The 17,351-nt window shown below is 44.9% G+C and overlaps 1 protein-coding gene across 2 annotated transcripts in view; it reads left to right on the top strand.

Annotated features, from left to right (window-relative positions):
- Positions 1–17,351, top strand: part of KIZ (kizuna centrosomal protein) — a 2,038,369-nt gene that overhangs the window by 1,514,441 nt on the left and 506,577 nt on the right. For both annotated transcript variants that reach the window (XM_069608068.1, XM_069608067.1), the window contains one exon: positions 910–1,029. In XM_069608068.1, coding sequence (XP_069464169.1) covers positions 910–1,029 — 120 coding nt within the window. The remainder of the gene's footprint in view (positions 1–909; positions 1,030–17,351) is intronic.

Here is a 17,351-nt window from a genome sequence, read left to right as displayed (position 1 = left end):
GTGATGATCACTTAGTGACTGCGGAATTATCTCAAACAAAACAACTCTACTAAACATAGATTGTTCAACATACATATAGTCGATGATACTTTGACTAATATCACGCTGCCACGTGGGATTCGGAGGTATGTCTTGTTCCATTGAGCCATTTACCACTCGCATATTTGGATCAGTCATAAGACAGGACCAGGTGGAGGAGGCCTTCGTCTTGTTTTTGTTAGGAGTGGATAAACAATCCATGTTTAAGTCGCCCACTATGATGGTTTCAGTGATACTAGTTGTTACTGATATTAGATCTAGCAACCCCGTTAACCCCTCAAAAAAGGCCACGTCAGACAGCCCTACTTTGTTACGGTAGATGTTATTAAGTGCTATTATGTGGTCGATACAAGTAATTTTCACTAGTTGCATGAAGATGTTAACATGCATCCATGCTTCAATTTTAAATCCAAGTTTCTTGTTAGCAGCCACCATTAAACCTGACGAAGGCCGACCACGAGATCCAATCCTTGCAGTTAATAGTATAACATCAAAATTGTCCCAGGTGGGAGGTTCCAGATACCAAGTCTCTTGAAGGGCAATTATAGCATATTCGGCTAAAGGTTTTAAAGAAATATGCAAGTGGGCATGACCATGAGTATTCCAAGAGGCTATCTTGATAACATGAGGCTGTGATGTGGTTAGTGGTTAATTCCTAGGAGCCTGCATGTCATCACGCATCTAATTGCAACTGTGAAGCTAAAAAAAACATTTGTATGTGTTTTTGCTATGGTACCAGTGCGAGTGCATTGCCCTGACCGTTAACAGCTCATTTGGTTTAAGTCTGTATAATGTAACGCCTAGAACCTTTACCAGATTATTTGTATAAGGAACGGAGAGAACAAAAGATGTTCCTTTCTTTTTTATCAGTTTTAGAAAGAGTACCCCAGAAAGTGTCTAAGATCCCGGTTGAAATAAGCAAAAGCCTTTCTGAAGACGAAAACCAGATTGAAAGCATCAGTGATGTTTCTACTGTCGATCCGACACCAGGTAGGTTTAAAAGCAAATGGAAGACATATCTCCCATGATCACGTTTGTGTGTTCAGGCTTTACCCACTCTGAAGTCCTCCCCACATATAAAAATATTATTTCATGTGTTTTATTTTGCCATTATTTGTTAATATTTCCTTGCCAGCAGTTGCTGTCACAGACTATGTCTCTGGAGACCTTCAGGTAGGTTGTTAGTATGTCTCACTCAGTTTGAGTCCCAATTTGTTGCTCTGGCACGAGATCCCTGTTTTTGTTTACAGCTTGTTAACTGGTTTATTCGACCATTTCCCTAATGGGTCCTGATCTGAGGCATCATCAGAGATGTAAATCCTGTAATTGCCCCCCTGAGGGAACATAAAACTCTCAGGGTTGTTGAACACCACTATAGGGTGTCCCAAATAACGATCAAAGACAAAGTAAACTTCTAACATTTCTTAAACAAAAGTAGATGTATCACAATTAGGTCAGTGTTGAGGTTGACCTCTGCTTCAAGGGTTTTCACAAAGCTAATGGCATTAGTTGCGGGCCATCTCAGGAGATCCAGCGTCAATGTGTTCCCATACCTGGATGACTGGTTGATCCGAAGGAAGCCGACGGTGCAGGTTTGTCCCATCTCAAAGACACTTGCTTGCTACTCCACAGGCTGGGCTTCTCCATGAAACTACAGAAGTTCATCAAGACGCCAACCCAAAGGCTCCAGTTCATCAGAGTGGTCCTGGACACTTGGTTGGGGACAGTTGTTCCCCCCGAGAAGAGTTGCCAGTGTCATGCAGAGGGTTCAGCTGTTCCAGAGCTACACCACCTTGCCAGCGGTTTCCTTGCTCCGCCTCTTAGGTCTCCTGGCCTCCTGCATTTTTCTAGTGCCAAAGGCCAGACTGCAAATGCAGTCTTTGCAATGGCTCCTGCGGGGTCAATGGTCCCTCTACTTCGGCACTTTAAGGACATTCTAAAAGTGTCCAGGTCAGTGGCAAACAACCTCTCTTGGTGGGCCAGCAGCGACAACATGATGGGGGAAACTTTCCGGCCTACATGGCCCGAGGCCAGGGTGGTCACAGATGCGTCCCTTAAGGATTGGGGTGCACACTGAAAGGATGTGGTCCTCTATGAAAGCCCAATGGCACATCAACAGGCTGCAGCTACGAGCGATCAGATTGGCCCTGAGAGTGTTTGCACCCTCTATAATTGGGAAGCACATCCTGATTATGACAGACAATACGGTGACCGTGCACTACCTGAACAAGCAGGGTGGTATGCGCTTCCTTCCCTTTTGCAAAGAGGCAATGCAGCTGAGGTTCTGGCTTTTGGAGAATTAGATCTTGGTCTCTGCAGTACATCTGGCACGGACGGTGAATGGATTGGCGGAGGCTCTGAGCAGGAAGAGCACAGTCTCAAACAAGTGGGGAGTGTGCCAGGAAGTCCTTGAGGAGATATTTGCTCAGTGGGGTACCCCTACAGTGGATCTGTTTTCCACAGAGTCCAACAGGAATTCCCACCAAGAGCTGGGGGAGGCATTTTTTGCAGAGTGAGTCTTCGACCTCCACTATGCCTTCCCTCTCATCCCTGTAATTCCATGGGTTCTTAGGAGGTTGAGGACATTCTGAACAACCCTGATCTTGATCGCCCTGGAATGGCCGAGGAGATCGTGTTACTCAGACCTTCTGGAATTGGCCATCTGCCAACCTCTCCGGTTGCCTTGTCGGCCGGATCTTCTATCTCAGTTAGAAGGTTGGATACTCCACCAAACCCGGAATCCCTCAACCTACATGCATGGTTTTTGAGAGGATGAGGTATGATGACTGAGACCTCTCAGAGGAGGTACTTGAGGTGCTACTGGCTGAACGTAGACCATCAACAAGATCGCTGTATGCGTACAGGTGGAGAAGATTTGAGGTGTGGTGCAGGGAACGCGAGATTGATCCTATCTCTTGCCCCACCACTGCAGTGATGGAGTTCCTTCTGTCACTGGCCTTGTCAGGACTTCAGGTTGCAACAGTCAAAGGATACTTGGCAGCTTTCTCTGTTTTCAAAAGGTCTCCGGATCAAGGGTCTTTCTTTACGATCCCGCTAATGGCCCAATTCCTGAAAGGCCTTGTGAATAAGTTTCCACCTGTTCCCTTTCTTGTCTACCCACCTCTGCATCCCTCCAAGGAGGAGGTGCAGTTCCATAGGCTGGACTAGGAGAGGTCTCTTAGCTTTTATGTTGCAAGAACAGCTGAACTTAGAAAAACGAACCAACTGTTCGTAGCCTTCTCGTTAGCAAGAGAAAGGGTTTGGCTGTCTCCAAGCAATCCATCTCGAAATGGATCAAACTCTGCTGTTACCTCAATGCAGGGAAGGAATTACCTGCGGGCATCAGTGCCCATTTCACTAGGGGAGTGCCAGCCTCTTTGCTCTACAAAGGTGACTGCCAGCGAGGAACATCTACCGATCAGCAACTTGTTCTTCCCTGCATACCTTCACCAAACTTTATTGCCTAGATGTAGCCCGTGGGGCTGATGCTCGTTTTGGGAGAGCGGTTTTGTAATGTTTCCTTGTATGGGGACTTTCATCCTGCCTCCTTCACGCATACTGCTCGGAATCTGTGGGAGAAAGGCAATCCATTAAAGGAGAAATGACTTACTGTAATGTTCTTGCTATGGATTCTTCTCCTGCAGATTCCTCATCACCCTCCCATCCAACCCCACTATGAAAGTGTCTGCAGTTGATGACTATCTTCTCTATTGGGTGGAAGAGGCAAGCTCTCATTTAAAGGGCTAGCATAGAACTTAGTTGTGTGTTTCCGCATCCTTTTTACTGTACCGTTCCTCACTATGTTTGAGAAAAGAAAAAACCTTATTTGTTTCAACTTTTTTCTATGAATTGTGGCTGTCTCAGCCAAATCATTGGATTCTTCCTCTGCAGCGGCTGAGCTTGGGGGGAGAAGGTAGGGAACTGACAAACGGGGGCCTAGTGATGCAGTATATGTACAATGACTGATGGAAGGAATATCGATCTGTGGGAGAAGAATCCATAGAAAGAACAATACGGTAAATAATTTCTCCTTTGGCTCCACTTATGATAGCAACTCAAGTGATTCTGGATGCAAAAACCTATCTTTAACATTGGTTGCTTATTTAATGTTGTGTCTATACTTGCCTTTGAGGGCCAGTATCCTACTAAACCAATTAGAAGCCTGTCGGACTCTCTCACTATTGTTTATGTGAGACTAACCCAGGGTTGCACCAATATTTTAATTTGAAGAAGAAAGGGTGAGCATTAAGAGGGGTAGGGGTAGAAAATTAAGTTATTAAGGCATTGCAAGGTAGACCAAGTTCTAGATATTCTTTAGTTCCATTGCTTAAGTTGTTACAATGAGTCCAATAAGTACAGCGATGGGTGTTAAGATGGATTTCTCAAATCTGCTCTGGTGGACAGATTTCAGGAGGTAACCCTAGTTATAGTGAACTGGGGAACCCTGGGAGTTTATCCAAACCCTATCAAGGTAAGCATGGAGAGTGGTCAAGGTTAAGTCGCAGGAGAGGTGAGTGGGGTCACGGGTCCACAATGAGTCCACACAGTGAAATGCCCAGTGATTCTACTCAAACGGGCAAGAACAAAAATATTATTTATTGTAGGCCCAAAAACGCACTATGAATAATGAATCAAGCAGGTAATATTATTACACAACACTCAAAATATAAAACATATATACAGTCACGTTTGGTTAGAAATGCGTACAATTCACCTAAACACCTGAAAGGTAAGGTAACTAGCTATGCAGGAAGAACTCCAGTCCACAATAGGCGCCCTGACTTTATACGTCCAGTCCCTGAGTTCCTTTAGTAGAGGGGACAAAGGCAGGAAGAGTTCTTGTGGTGGTGAAAAGGGTTCCAAAAGACTTCACACAGAATTTACTGGTAGGTTAAGTAACTTTTCTTATCAGTTAGAATTAAGTCCAACTGTTAAAAAGCAATGGAATGGAATATAAATCAAAGTTCTTCACAAACCGTTAGAATGGAGGAGATGGGGGCACTGGTAAGTGTTAAGACTACTCACTGCCCTTACTCCGATTTTCCCAAAGGACTTGGCAGGTCAGATGGCAGTCGATGGAGGTAGGTTTTCCTGTCGTTGGATCCAGTTGAAGATGCCCAGGAGATGCAAGTGCAAGGAAGATTCTGGTCGGGTCCAGAAGCTGAGTGCAACCCTTTCTGAAGAAGAAATGCAGCAGGCATCAATACAGGGCTCTTCAAGACACTCTACCGGACAGAAGGAAGCCAGCTCCAGCAACAGTCACCGCACATGGGCAACAGCAGGCATCTCTCCAGTCGCATACAAAGGAATCCCTCCAGAACAGGATCCCTTGATGTTGGTAAGCTAAAACTGGGCAGAAAGGTGACTTGTAGGACTAGGTGATGACCACCAAAGTTCCAGGTGAAAACATGGAACGCCAATAGTAGCCCAAAACGAAGTTGGTCAGTCCACTGGGTGTGGGTGTCCCAATGACACTTCTGAAGGCTCCAGGCTGCAGGATCATGAGACGGTGTCAAGGCTGGTTGGTCCCACCAGTCAAAGGGTCGAAGCACCGCGACGGGCTTCTGAGATCAGTAGTCAAGCAGGGCTTCACCAGTAGAGCAGCAGGAAAGATTGCCAGGCCTCTTCAGGTTTCATCCACGGGTCTACAATCGGCTGCACAACTATACAGGATACTTGGCTCCTCTTATGAGTTGCTGGAATGGCTGCAGGACTCCTCTTCTTATCCTAAATTCAGGGGAGTCATTAAATCCAACTCTCCAGTATAAAGGATCTGCCCCGCTCATGCACACCAGCAGTGGTCCAATAAGGGACCACTGTGGGGGATGACTCATGCATGCATGCATGCATGCATACTCGACTCAATGGCACAATTTGTGGATTGGGACCAGATGGTCCCAACCCACTTCCTGGGTTCATACACCAATGTCATTCACTTGCCCGAGAAGATGCATGACCATGTTGGGGATTTCGTAATCTGAGAAGACAGGAAGAAGGCCAAACAACAAAATGGCTAAAGAACAAGCGGAAAATCTTGGGGAATGGCCATTTTAAGACACTAGGCACAGTCAGTAGCCAAACATGGTAAACGCGAATGGGCATACTAAAATGTAGCAAAAATGGTAAAAAGGTATCTGCTGCCACCAGCTTTCTTTACACGCATTAAAAAGTAAACAAAAATCCCATAGGTAAAACTCTACGGTGATACAAAAGTATTCCCATTGCACTGCATTGAAAGATGCTGTGTGCAGTATGAAAAACATACCCAAAACAGGTAACAAGTAAAACACAAAAGGGAAGCATACTTTCCCATTACTGCCAGTCTAAAGGACTTGTCAGTTTCCTCATAACAAATGATCAAAAAGGCCAGGGAAGTGAAGCTGAAGCCTTCACTTCACTAAAAAGTCAGGACAGATATAAACCAAATAGCAACATGTTTTGTGGACCATAGAATATGGAGGGAAAATTGCCTAAAAGAGAAATCTTTCCTAACAATGGGGTGCCCCAGGGAAAGCTTGAAGACACAAAGTAAAGTTAACAAATGTATAAAAGATAATAACTTTATCTTGAATAGGCCAGTGTCCTTGACTCCTGTTTCTGCTTTTGTCCTCTCTCTATCCTGTCCTCTTTCTCTGTCTCTGGGCACTTTGTATTTGGTCTCTTTCTCACAGGTTGTAGCATCCTACTCTCACTCTCTTACCACTGACTTGTTTACTCTGCCAGAGAAAAGTGTATCAAATGTCTTGGTTTTGTGTCACATAGGCACTTGCCTCAGTGTGCCATAATTAATGTCTCACTCTTGTACTTATTCCCACTGCCGTTTTTTACTGCGCTAGAGTATGACTTGAACTACTCCTCTCTCTCTCTCTCTATGTAAGTGAAGTGGGTGATCTGTCTGCCAGGATTTGCCATCCTGACCTCACCTTCTCAGCTGACCCTGAAGTAGGTCTCCTCCCTGTAAGATTTGGTCATTGGCTCAGTATCTGGCATGTTCTGACTGGGCTCTTTGCACCCCCCTCCATTGGCACCCTCTGCTCCAGAGTCGCATCATCCCACCAAACTGATCATCACACAGCTTATTCTAGATGAGCGTCGGTGAGACTCCCATTTCCACTCCACCTCGCACACTTACGGATATCTTGCATCTTTCACCTGCATAGTCTCACTTTCTTAATCAGGATGTCACATGGCTCCTGCAATGGACAGGGAGGGGTCAACATCATCAGATTGTTTATTTTTCTGCCTGGAATGTTATTGGTCTGTGTTGTCTGGGGCACTTTGCCACTAACCCCAGCTATTATATTCCAACAACTTCTAACTGCATGGTCCAGGGAGACAGAGAGTCTGCATTGGTCTGTCTTCGGCCACATCAACAGAGAATGTCAAAATGATATAGTTGCAGAACCAACTTATTTTAAGAATCATGGAATTGATATCTATATTTGTTGCCAGCCAGGCCAATGCAACATGGTCAGTTATGGGCAGCCCTACAGATAAGCAACATACCAGCCACTTTTACTCCCTAAAAACATGGCAAATACTCCAAAAAAGAGTAAATATACTCCCAACAGAAAATAGTAAACAACTGACACAACAGCCTGCCCCCTGCTCCCACCCACCAAATTCTATAGATAAAGTCAAACAGTACTAATATTATAGCTCCTTCATTTGTCACTGCCCTGCTGGCATCACTGATCTATGATACAATGATACAAATTATACAATACAATCTAAACATAAGAGATACTTTAAAGGTAAACCAATCATGTTTTAATTAGCATAGCTTATTAGGAGCAAAGACATATAGAGTTAACATGTACTTTTATTCACTTGAAACATATCTGAATTGGAAATGGGAATTACTTCTAGACTCAATGAAAAATCATTTTACTCCCAACTTAAAAAAATAGAGTGTGATACTTTCACCATATAATCTTATCTGGAGCTCTGGTTATAAGTGTGAAATGTCTGCTAGCTAGCAAACACCTTAGAGTTCAACTCAACCTCTTGGTAGGCCATCTCACCTAGCCAGTGTGGGTATACCGAGTCTCCCTAGGGAATATCGTTTGACTGCTGTAAAGTATCAGTCTCTTCTCTGTCTTTCATGGAACAACCACCAGGGACGTCATTTAGGGGTCACCAGGGGTCGCAACAGTGACCCCTGAGGTCTCCCTTTCTACCCCTGCGGTCTCCCTTGCTTCCCCTAAAATAAAACTTGTTTTAAAAGTGTCTTTTATTTCAATTTCATTTAAATGTACGCTCCTGTGCTGTGGACAGCACCATGTGGCTCTTTGCTTCTGGAGTAGCTGGCTTTGTTGATCAGGCCTTTTAAAAAAAAATGAAAACAAAATAATAAAGAACAGGGATTCCACAAGTCTAACACTTTCAGCAATTACCCTAAATAAGAAAGACTAGGAATAACAAAAAAATGGTCTCGCTGGAATTCTGTGCAATTATTGCTAGACTCATTAAAGGTTTATTTTAGGTGCACTTCAGGGGGTGAGTCACTGATTTTGTCTGTTCTTAAACACCTCAAGCCAGGCTTTCATCCTTCTGAGGTTGATAAATGAGTACCAACATCGTTTGGATGATATTGTATGTATATTTTGTCTATGTGAAGCACTTACGCTTAAGTGTTATATAATAACACATCATTATTTTGCCATGGATGTCTGCTTGCATTCACAGTAATTTGGTAATATGGGCCTATACACACTGATCTTAACGATACATATGGCGATCCATTCTTGTACGAAATGTATATCACATTATAGTGATATTGTAACCATATTTCGAATGGATTGTGTCCTCCCAAGTATTCCTCATCTTGCGATATAGTTATCTCCAGCTTCGCTGCTTCGGAAAAAAAAAAAAAAAACTCGGCAGAGGGCGCTGTGCTCGAGGTCGTGGCGTCGATTGTCTCTCGATGTACTCCGTACTCTGTCGACGTCACCGATGGTATAAATAGCTCGAGCCGCGCCCGTTGCTTAAGTTCTGTTTTTCCGATCGCTTCGCTATCGAGAACGGCGCGCTTCTATTTCCTGTGAAGAAAATGTCATCATCTTCGACACCTTCGACACCCAGAACTGGGTTTAAAAAGTGTGCAGATTGTGGATCTAAGATGTCGATCACCGATCCCCACCGGATTTGTCTCTGGTGTCTCGGTTCCAGTCACCGAACGGGCGACTGCGGGTCCTGCCAATCTATGACCGAAAAAGCTCTTCGTGAGAGGAGAGGTAAACTGTCGGTGGGGAGGGAGGCCTCAAGTAAGGTTTCGTCAAAAAGACACAAGAAAACGACTGATTCTAAGGAATCGGATCACCATAGGCACTCGAAGAGATCTCGATCTAGGAGAAGATCGAGACACTCTTCGTCATCGAAAAAAAATGAAGAGGAGACATAGATCTCCCTCATCATCTTCTTCTTCAGAGTCGACCGAAGAAATTCGTTGTCCGACTAAATCGGATTCTCCCAGTAAGTGGGAAGAATTCCGTAAAAAGATGGAGGTTTTCGAGAATGCGGCCCCGACCCCCTCGAAAGACCCTCGAAAAAGCCATACCCCAAAAGTCGCTCCATTGGACGACAAAGGGAAGTCCAAGGCTACCATGGCCAAGACCGCTAGCGTCGAGGAATCCAAAAAACCTCGAGTCGACGTAAAACCGGCGAAGACTCTTCGAGAGTCGAGCACCTCTCCAGTGCCATGCAAGAAACACAAGTGGTCGAAGACTTCGACAACTTCGTCGACGCCCTCAGCATCGATAATTTCGACGCCAAAGCCAAATGCGTCATCGATGCCATTATCGAAGTCATCTTCGAAAACTTCGAAGACTTCGAAGACACCCTCGAAAACTTCGAGGGATTTGCCATTTCCTTCGAAGCAGATGGAAGAGGAAGAAAGGAGATTCACTCCTTTGCCCAGGTCAGACTTTTTCAAATCTATGTCAGCAATCTATGAAGAGTCTGCTTCAGAAGAAGACGAGGTTACTCCCTTGGGAGTTACTTATGGTACAAGACAAGTTCCTGAGGAACTTATTGACCAGGAATCTAGAATGAGAGACCTGAGTGATACTCTACATTCTGCCAGTGGAGTTGACACATCCCCAGAATTAGAGTTTGCCAAACCTGATCCTGCAGTGCATGCAGATGCTGGGTACAGGGGTCTTATGACCAGGGTAGTTGAATATATGGGTTGGGGTAATACTTCACCCATTTTTTAAAAAGATGACATGACGGATATAATCGTCAAGGGACCTCAGAAAGATCCTGTTCTCTCTTTTCACAGGGCCCTTCAAAGGACTGTGGAGAAAAACTGGGAGAAACCAGAAACTATTGCTGCTGCAGATAGCACTTTTCCAAGAAAATATAGACCAGCTGGAACTGATCCTGAATATTTGAATAAACATCCGACTCCAGAGAGTTTAGTCATTCAGGCAGCATCTACTTCAAAACAAACTGCTTATCCAACTATCCCTCCAGATAGAGAGGATAGAAAAATTGATGCCTGGGCACGTAAGGTTTTCACGTCAGGGAGTATGGCACTTAAGTCGGCAAATGTCACCTGTACCCTAGCAAGGTTTACCCATACCCTGTGGGACTGTATTTCGGCGGCGGCTGATCATATTCCGGAAGGCGAGGAAAGGGAAGGCTTCCTGAATATATTCAAAGACGGGAAGGAGGCAATGGGGGAATGTCTCCAGTCTGGACTGGATACTGCTGATACGCCGATTTGCGTGGTTGAGGAAGTCGGGATTTGCACCAGACGTGCAAGCTAGACTCCTCAACATGCCCTTTGATGTCTCGAGGCTCTTTGGCAGAAAGGTTGATGAAAGCCTAGAAAAACTTCAGACCTCGAAAGCGGCAGCTAAATCACTTAGCGCCTCTTTGCGCCAGCCTCTAAAACCCTATTCCGGCTCATCTTCCTGGAGGGGTTGTTCTTTTCGATACTACTCCTCTTTTGGTAGAGGAAGAGTACAGGCTTCTCAAAGGGGCAAAAGAAACTTCCCTCGTGGAGCACGAGGAAGAGGTGCAAAATCAGCCTCAGGAGCGGCATCTGTACCCTCAGCCACTCCTGCAGCCGCCTCCAAATCCCTCTGAGACCTTGTTACACAAAACACCAGTGGGAGGCGGGATCTCTCAACATCTGAAGGAATGGCGGGGCATTACCTCAGATGCTTGGGCACTGGAAACAGCAGCCCAAGGTTACTGTCTCCCCTTTCTAAAAAGGCCTCAGAATCATCCACCGGAAGCCAGCTCTGCCAAAATTCCGGATCCGCTCCTGTTGCAGGAAATTTTAACCCTGCTAGAGAAAGGTGCCATAGAACTGGTACCTGTAGCGGAGAGGAACAGGGGTTGGTACTCCCCATATTTTCTCATCCCAAAAAAGGACAGAGGACTGAGACCCATCTTGGAGTTCAAGATGGTGAATCTTTCTCAGATCCTTCAGGCTCTCCAACTCCAAGATTGGTTGATATCATTGGACCTTCACGATGCTTACTTTCATGTGCCAATCCATCCAAAGCACAGAAAGTACCTGAGGTTCGCGATTGGCAATTCTCATTATCAGTTTCGAGTTCTGCCATTCGGGTTGACCTCCGCCCCAAGGGTTTTCACCAAACTGTTGGCGGTTGTGGCAGCAAGTCTCAGGAGAGGAGGTATTCACATATATCCCTACCTGGACGACTGGTTGATCAGAGCAAGTTCTCCAGAACAAGCTCAGGAACATCTTTTGATCACCTGCCACTTCCTCCACAAACTGGGCTTCTCCCTCAATTTCAAGAAGTCCCACAGGATACCATCCCAGAAACTCCAGTTTATCGGAGCAGTCTTGGACACTTCATCAGGAAAAGCCTCGCCTCCCGAAGTGAGAGCTCTCCACATCCAGCAGATGGTAACGAAGTTTCAGAATGCCCAACATCTACCGGCCTTCGATTTTCTCAGGTTGCTCGGCCTCATGGCATCCTGCATTTTCCTAGTACCAGAGGCCAGGTTGAGAATGAGATCCCTTCAATGGGCACTCAGAACTCAGTAGTCCCAATTCTCAGGGAATATGTCGGATCTTCTACAAGTCCCGAGCGCAGTTGCTCAGGATCTTCTATGGTAGGCTTGAAACGACATCATCCTCAAGGGAGAATCTTTTTGGCAACCATGGCCGGAGATAACGGTAGTGACGGACGCCTCACTCACGGGGTGGGGAGCACACACCAACGATCTGACAATCATCGGTCGTTGGTCTCCATCGGAGTCCAAACTACACATCAACCTATTGGAGCTGAACGCAATCAGACTAGCTCTGAAGGCCTTTCTGCCCTCTGTACAGGGAAGGAATGTCCTGATAATGACGGACAATACAGTGGCCATGTACTATCTCAACAAGAGAGGAGGTGTAGGGTCACTGCCACTGTGCAGAGAAGCAATGCAGCTCTGGTTCTGGGCAATACGAGAAGGAATCTCTCTGTCGGCAATTCACCTAGCCGGAGAGAAGAACACGGCGGCAGACGCTCTGAGCAGGCAGAGCATGGTCTCTCACGAGTGGGAGCTGGCTCAGGAAGTCCTTCTGGAGATCTTCGCCCGTTGGGGAACCCCAGAAGTGGATCTGTTTGCCACCGCGATCAACCGGAAGTGCGATCAGTACTGCTCAAGGGAATTTCCTCAAAGAGGAGCTCTGGGAGACGCATTCGTAGTGGAATGGAAGTTTCCACTGCTGTATGCGTTTCCCCCAGTCCCCGTTGAGAAAGTTCAGGAAAACCATGATCCTAATTGCCCCGGATTTGGCCTGGAGAACGTGGTACCTGGACCTTCTAGACATGTCCATCTGCCCTCCAATACGTCTTCCGCAAAGAGAGGATCTTCTCTCGCAAGAGGAAGGTCGGGTTCTCCATCCAGAGGTCAAGACACTCAACCTTCACGCATGGTTTCTGAGAGGTTGAGATACAAGGATTGGGATCTTTCGGATGACGTAATGGAAGTCTTGCTTTCGGCCAGAAGACCAGCAACAAAGTCTTTGTACCGATGTCGCTGGAACAGGTTTAGTAACTGGTGCAAAGACAAGGATGTGGACCCTTTTCAGTGTGGCACCCCAATGGTACTCTCTTTTCTACTACATTTAGCTAATCTGGGGCTCCAGATAGGAACAATCAAAGGATACCTTGCTGCGCTGTCCATTTTCAAACGCTCCCCGGAAGAGGTTTCATATTTCAAAATACCGTTAATAATTCAATTCTTAAAGGGGCTTACTAATGTATACCCTCCAGTACCTTTTCATGTACCAACTTGGGACTTAAATTTAGTATTAAAATTCTTGACTTGCGTACCTTTTGAGCCTTTGCACTCATGTCCATTGAGGCTTTTGACGCTAAAAACTGTCCTCCTTGTGGCCCTATCATCAGCCCGCCGGGTTAGCGAACTTCAGGCTCTCTCATGCAAACCACCATATACTATTTTTTATAAAGATAAGGTAGTCCTTAAAGTTAAACCTTCGTTCTTGCCAAAAGTAGTCTCAGACTTCCATTTGTCACAAAAAATAGTACTTACAACTTTTTATCCTCCTCCTCATCTGGGCAAAGAAGAGGAGAGATTACACAGATTAGATCCCAAGAGGGCTCTTCGTTTTTACATCTCAAGGATGGCTAAATTGAGACGAGATGACCAACTGTTTGTGGGTTATACTGGTCATAAATTAGGCTTATCTGTAACAAAACAGACCATTTCCCGCTGGATTATATTAGCCATAGTTGAATGCTACAGATTAGCGGGAAAAGAACCACCAGATGGGCTTCGTGCCCATTCTACAAGGGGAATGGCTACTTCTGCGGCTCTAAAGAGGGGAGTACCGGCAGCAGATATTGGTGCAGCTGCAACCTGGAAAACAATGCATACTTTTGTTAACCATTATTGTTTGGACACTGCCTCCTCTAACAAGGGTTTATTTGCAAAGGCAGTTCTGCATTTTGTCCACGAAAACTGAAATTAGTACTCCCACCTCCAAAAATGGATACTGCTATGGGAGCCTATCACAAGATGAGGAATACGTGGGAGGACACAATCCATTCGAAGAACAAGTTACTTACCAACTGTAACGTTCTTTCGACTGGATGTTCCTCCCACGTATTCCTCATCGACCCTCCCATCCTACCCCACAGTACAGTTTACGTTTTCTTACACTTTCCTCTCACGAAGAATGTATCGGTCATGGGACACGCCTGGGTGTTCCTCCTAAAAACAGAACTGAAGCAACGGGCGCGGCTCGAGCTATTTATACCAACGGTGACGTCGACAGAGTACGTCGAGGGACAATCGACGCCACGACCTCGAGCACAGCGCCCTCTGCCGAGAATTTATTTTTCCGAAGCAGCGAAGCTGGAGATAAACATATCGCAAGATGAGGAATATGTGGGAGGAACATCCAGTCGAAAGAATGTTACAGTTGGTAAGTAACTTGTTATTTTCATAGTGTACTTAGGAACAATACTATGTGATGCCACTTCATGTTTTGTCAAGGGCTGAAAGGTCATGTTGGATCGCTACCCGCGATATCACGTCAGGGTGGGGTCAAATGACATCACTTCCAGTGATGTCATCCGAGGTCAAGGGTCGTGTGGCGTCACTTCCGCTACCCCTGGCATTTTGGTGAAATGACGTCCCTGACAACCACCAGCCATTTTCTGGAAACATCAACCTGTAGAACAAATAGTTGATTGCTGTTGGTTAAACAATATGTTTTTAAGTCTTGAAAGGCTCATGGGGCAGGTTTGCCCCACTTCATTGAGTTAGAACAGATATTGGCCAACATATTCATACAGATGCCTGCCCGGTGGTAATATTGGGAAGGAACCGTCATGAATATGCTACTAGGAATAAACGGGATCTCTATTCTTTCTCCTTTGTTGGAATCAGTAAATTGTGGATGTCTTGTGTTGTGGATGCTTGGGGTATGTCTGTTCCATTTCCTGCATGCATCCAAGGTAGAGTATGGATGAATTAGTTGAAATACACTTCACTTGGTTCATGACAGGTCTGCCTTCCATGGGGTGTTACAAATGAGTATCAGATGTGTCATATGTTCTTCCTAGATGATGCTCTAACAATGCCATAACAGTATTCTGCATTACTTGTATGTACCAATAAGAGATGATTCTATAGTCTTGTTAAGGTTGCATGTTCACCATGGACTCAAAATGGTAAAACAACAAAATGAAAAAGATCTTCTGGGGAAGAACATGCAGTCTTCTGTTGGTCTTGAGGATGTAGACGTACCTGGCAGGATGCTTTTGTGAGGTCATGGTAGTGATGAACTTGGGCTACCCAGATGTCCAACCAGTTTGGAAATGGGGGGCATAGGGAACAGGAGTTAACATTTCTGAAATGTATGCAAAATGTCCATTGCCCATCGTGTATGTGTATATTGTGCTATTGAGGATGCCCATTTACTGAAGGATTTCATTATTGCCCCCATAGGTACCATCTTCCAGACTTCCTCTTTTATGACGAGTCTTTGAGCCTCAATGAGTTGATGCATTTTTTTGAAATGGCTTTACCTGGGTTTATTTTTATACAGTAATGCTTGCGATTGACACAGCCTTGTTTGTCAGAAAATACCTGGAATTCCTTAAGGAATTGTCTTGATTATGTATTTTGGTTGGTAGTCAAACCTTCTTAATTATTGCATTGCCTTCTTTCTGGTGATCCCTTAAGTTTTCATGGTCGGTGATGTAGGCTGTGGTCTGATCTTCTATTCTGCACTTCCATTCTTTAACCAGTTGATGTGGTAAAGCTGACTTTGCTTCAGACAATAAGGTTGTTGCACTCAATAGTTACGTTTCCCAATTTCTCTGTAATTCTATAGTGTCAATGCCACTCAACAACAGGCTTGTTCTCACTGGTAGGCAATAGTGCACAGTTGAGTCATTTTTGGTTTGGGTTTTCTCTTTCCTGTAAACTAATTCCAGTCTTTTTATGACTAGGTTTCTCACTAGTCCTATCCTCTCTTGGTTATTTGAACAAATTCATCTGGATTTGGCAGGAATCTACATGTTCATCCCATTTGTCTTCCATCATAATGTGCACCTCATGAAGACGCCACCTATAAAGCAGCTCAAATGGTCAGAAGCCACTGGGGGTTTGTGGAGTTTTCTGGACAGTGAAGTAAGACCAGTGGTTGGAACAGGTATTAAGTTCACCCATCTTTAGCCACAAAATTTCTTAACCAGTGCTTTACAGTTTTGTTGAAAGATTCAACTAATCCGGAAGTTTGGGGTTTGGGGAGGGGGAGTATAGTGGTTTGCAAATGTCTTCTCTGTAATTGGGATTTCATGTCTTCCATAATCTTAAGACATGAAGTTGTCACCTTGAGTGGTTAATATATATTGGGTAAAACCCACTCTTTAAAAGTACTGTATTAGCAATTTCAGAATATTTTAAGCAGTGTTAGTCCAGTGAGGGAAGGTTTCTGGATATAGGGTGGCATAGTTCACGATTACTAAGTTTAAGGAGGACCCATGATATCCGTAACTTTGGGACTGAAAGGTTCTTCCAGGTTTCCAGGTTAACATAACACATAAATTTGCATATTACATTAAATGAGCTTGTCCCAAAATGAAAGAGGGCAACCTTCGTATTCCCTCCATAGTCTATAACATTTTTCAAGGCTAGTCCAGATCTTGATCCTATTCTGTCTGCAATGTATAGGCTCCTTTTGTTGAACTCCATCTCTTTCTTGGGAATGAGGTAATTATATGTAAAGTTAATAGTTGCTTATACTGCACCTGTTACCCCTGTAATAATTTAAAAGTGCAGAGACATGTCCCAAGAGTGGCATAGAAAATGGCGACAGAGGTGGGTAGAGGGCAAAGAGGTAAAAAAGTTCAATGCACATGAAAGATTTGCACAAGCAGGAACATGAATGAGGGGTAGGGAATGATTTAGTGGTAGTTTAAATGTCTGTATATTTAGTGTAGAGTGATCAAAGCATAGCACCAATCAGAAAAGCCCAATGCTTAATGCTCCTGTGAATGAGTGTATATCTGTGTGGATAGTTTCAAGAACTTTCCGAGAAGTACTGAAATTGGTCAGGGAGTGGTTGCATGATGGGCTTGAGATGTGTTCTAGTGTAGCCTTGCTATTGTGATGAATGTTGGGAATTCATCCTTTTTCCGCAAGGGGGGGGGGCGCTGTAAGGCTAGGGGGATAAGCCCGCTTCGTAACACCCTCCCTAGGGGTTGAGGCAAATTGGACTTCACCGGGAGAGATTCCCCCTTTGGGGACAAGGACTCCCGTTCCTGTGAGGAACTCCCAAAGAAACCTTTTAACAGTACCCC

The sequence above is a fragment of the Ambystoma mexicanum genome, chromosome 4q (genome assembly GCF_040938575.1).
Source record: "Ambystoma mexicanum isolate Mex_15411 chromosome 4q, UKY_AmexF1_1, whole genome shotgun sequence".
Classification (NCBI taxonomy): domain Eukaryota; kingdom Metazoa; phylum Chordata; class Amphibia; order Caudata; family Ambystomatidae; genus Ambystoma; species Ambystoma mexicanum.
This window is presented reverse-complemented; position numbering and strand designations above follow the sequence as displayed.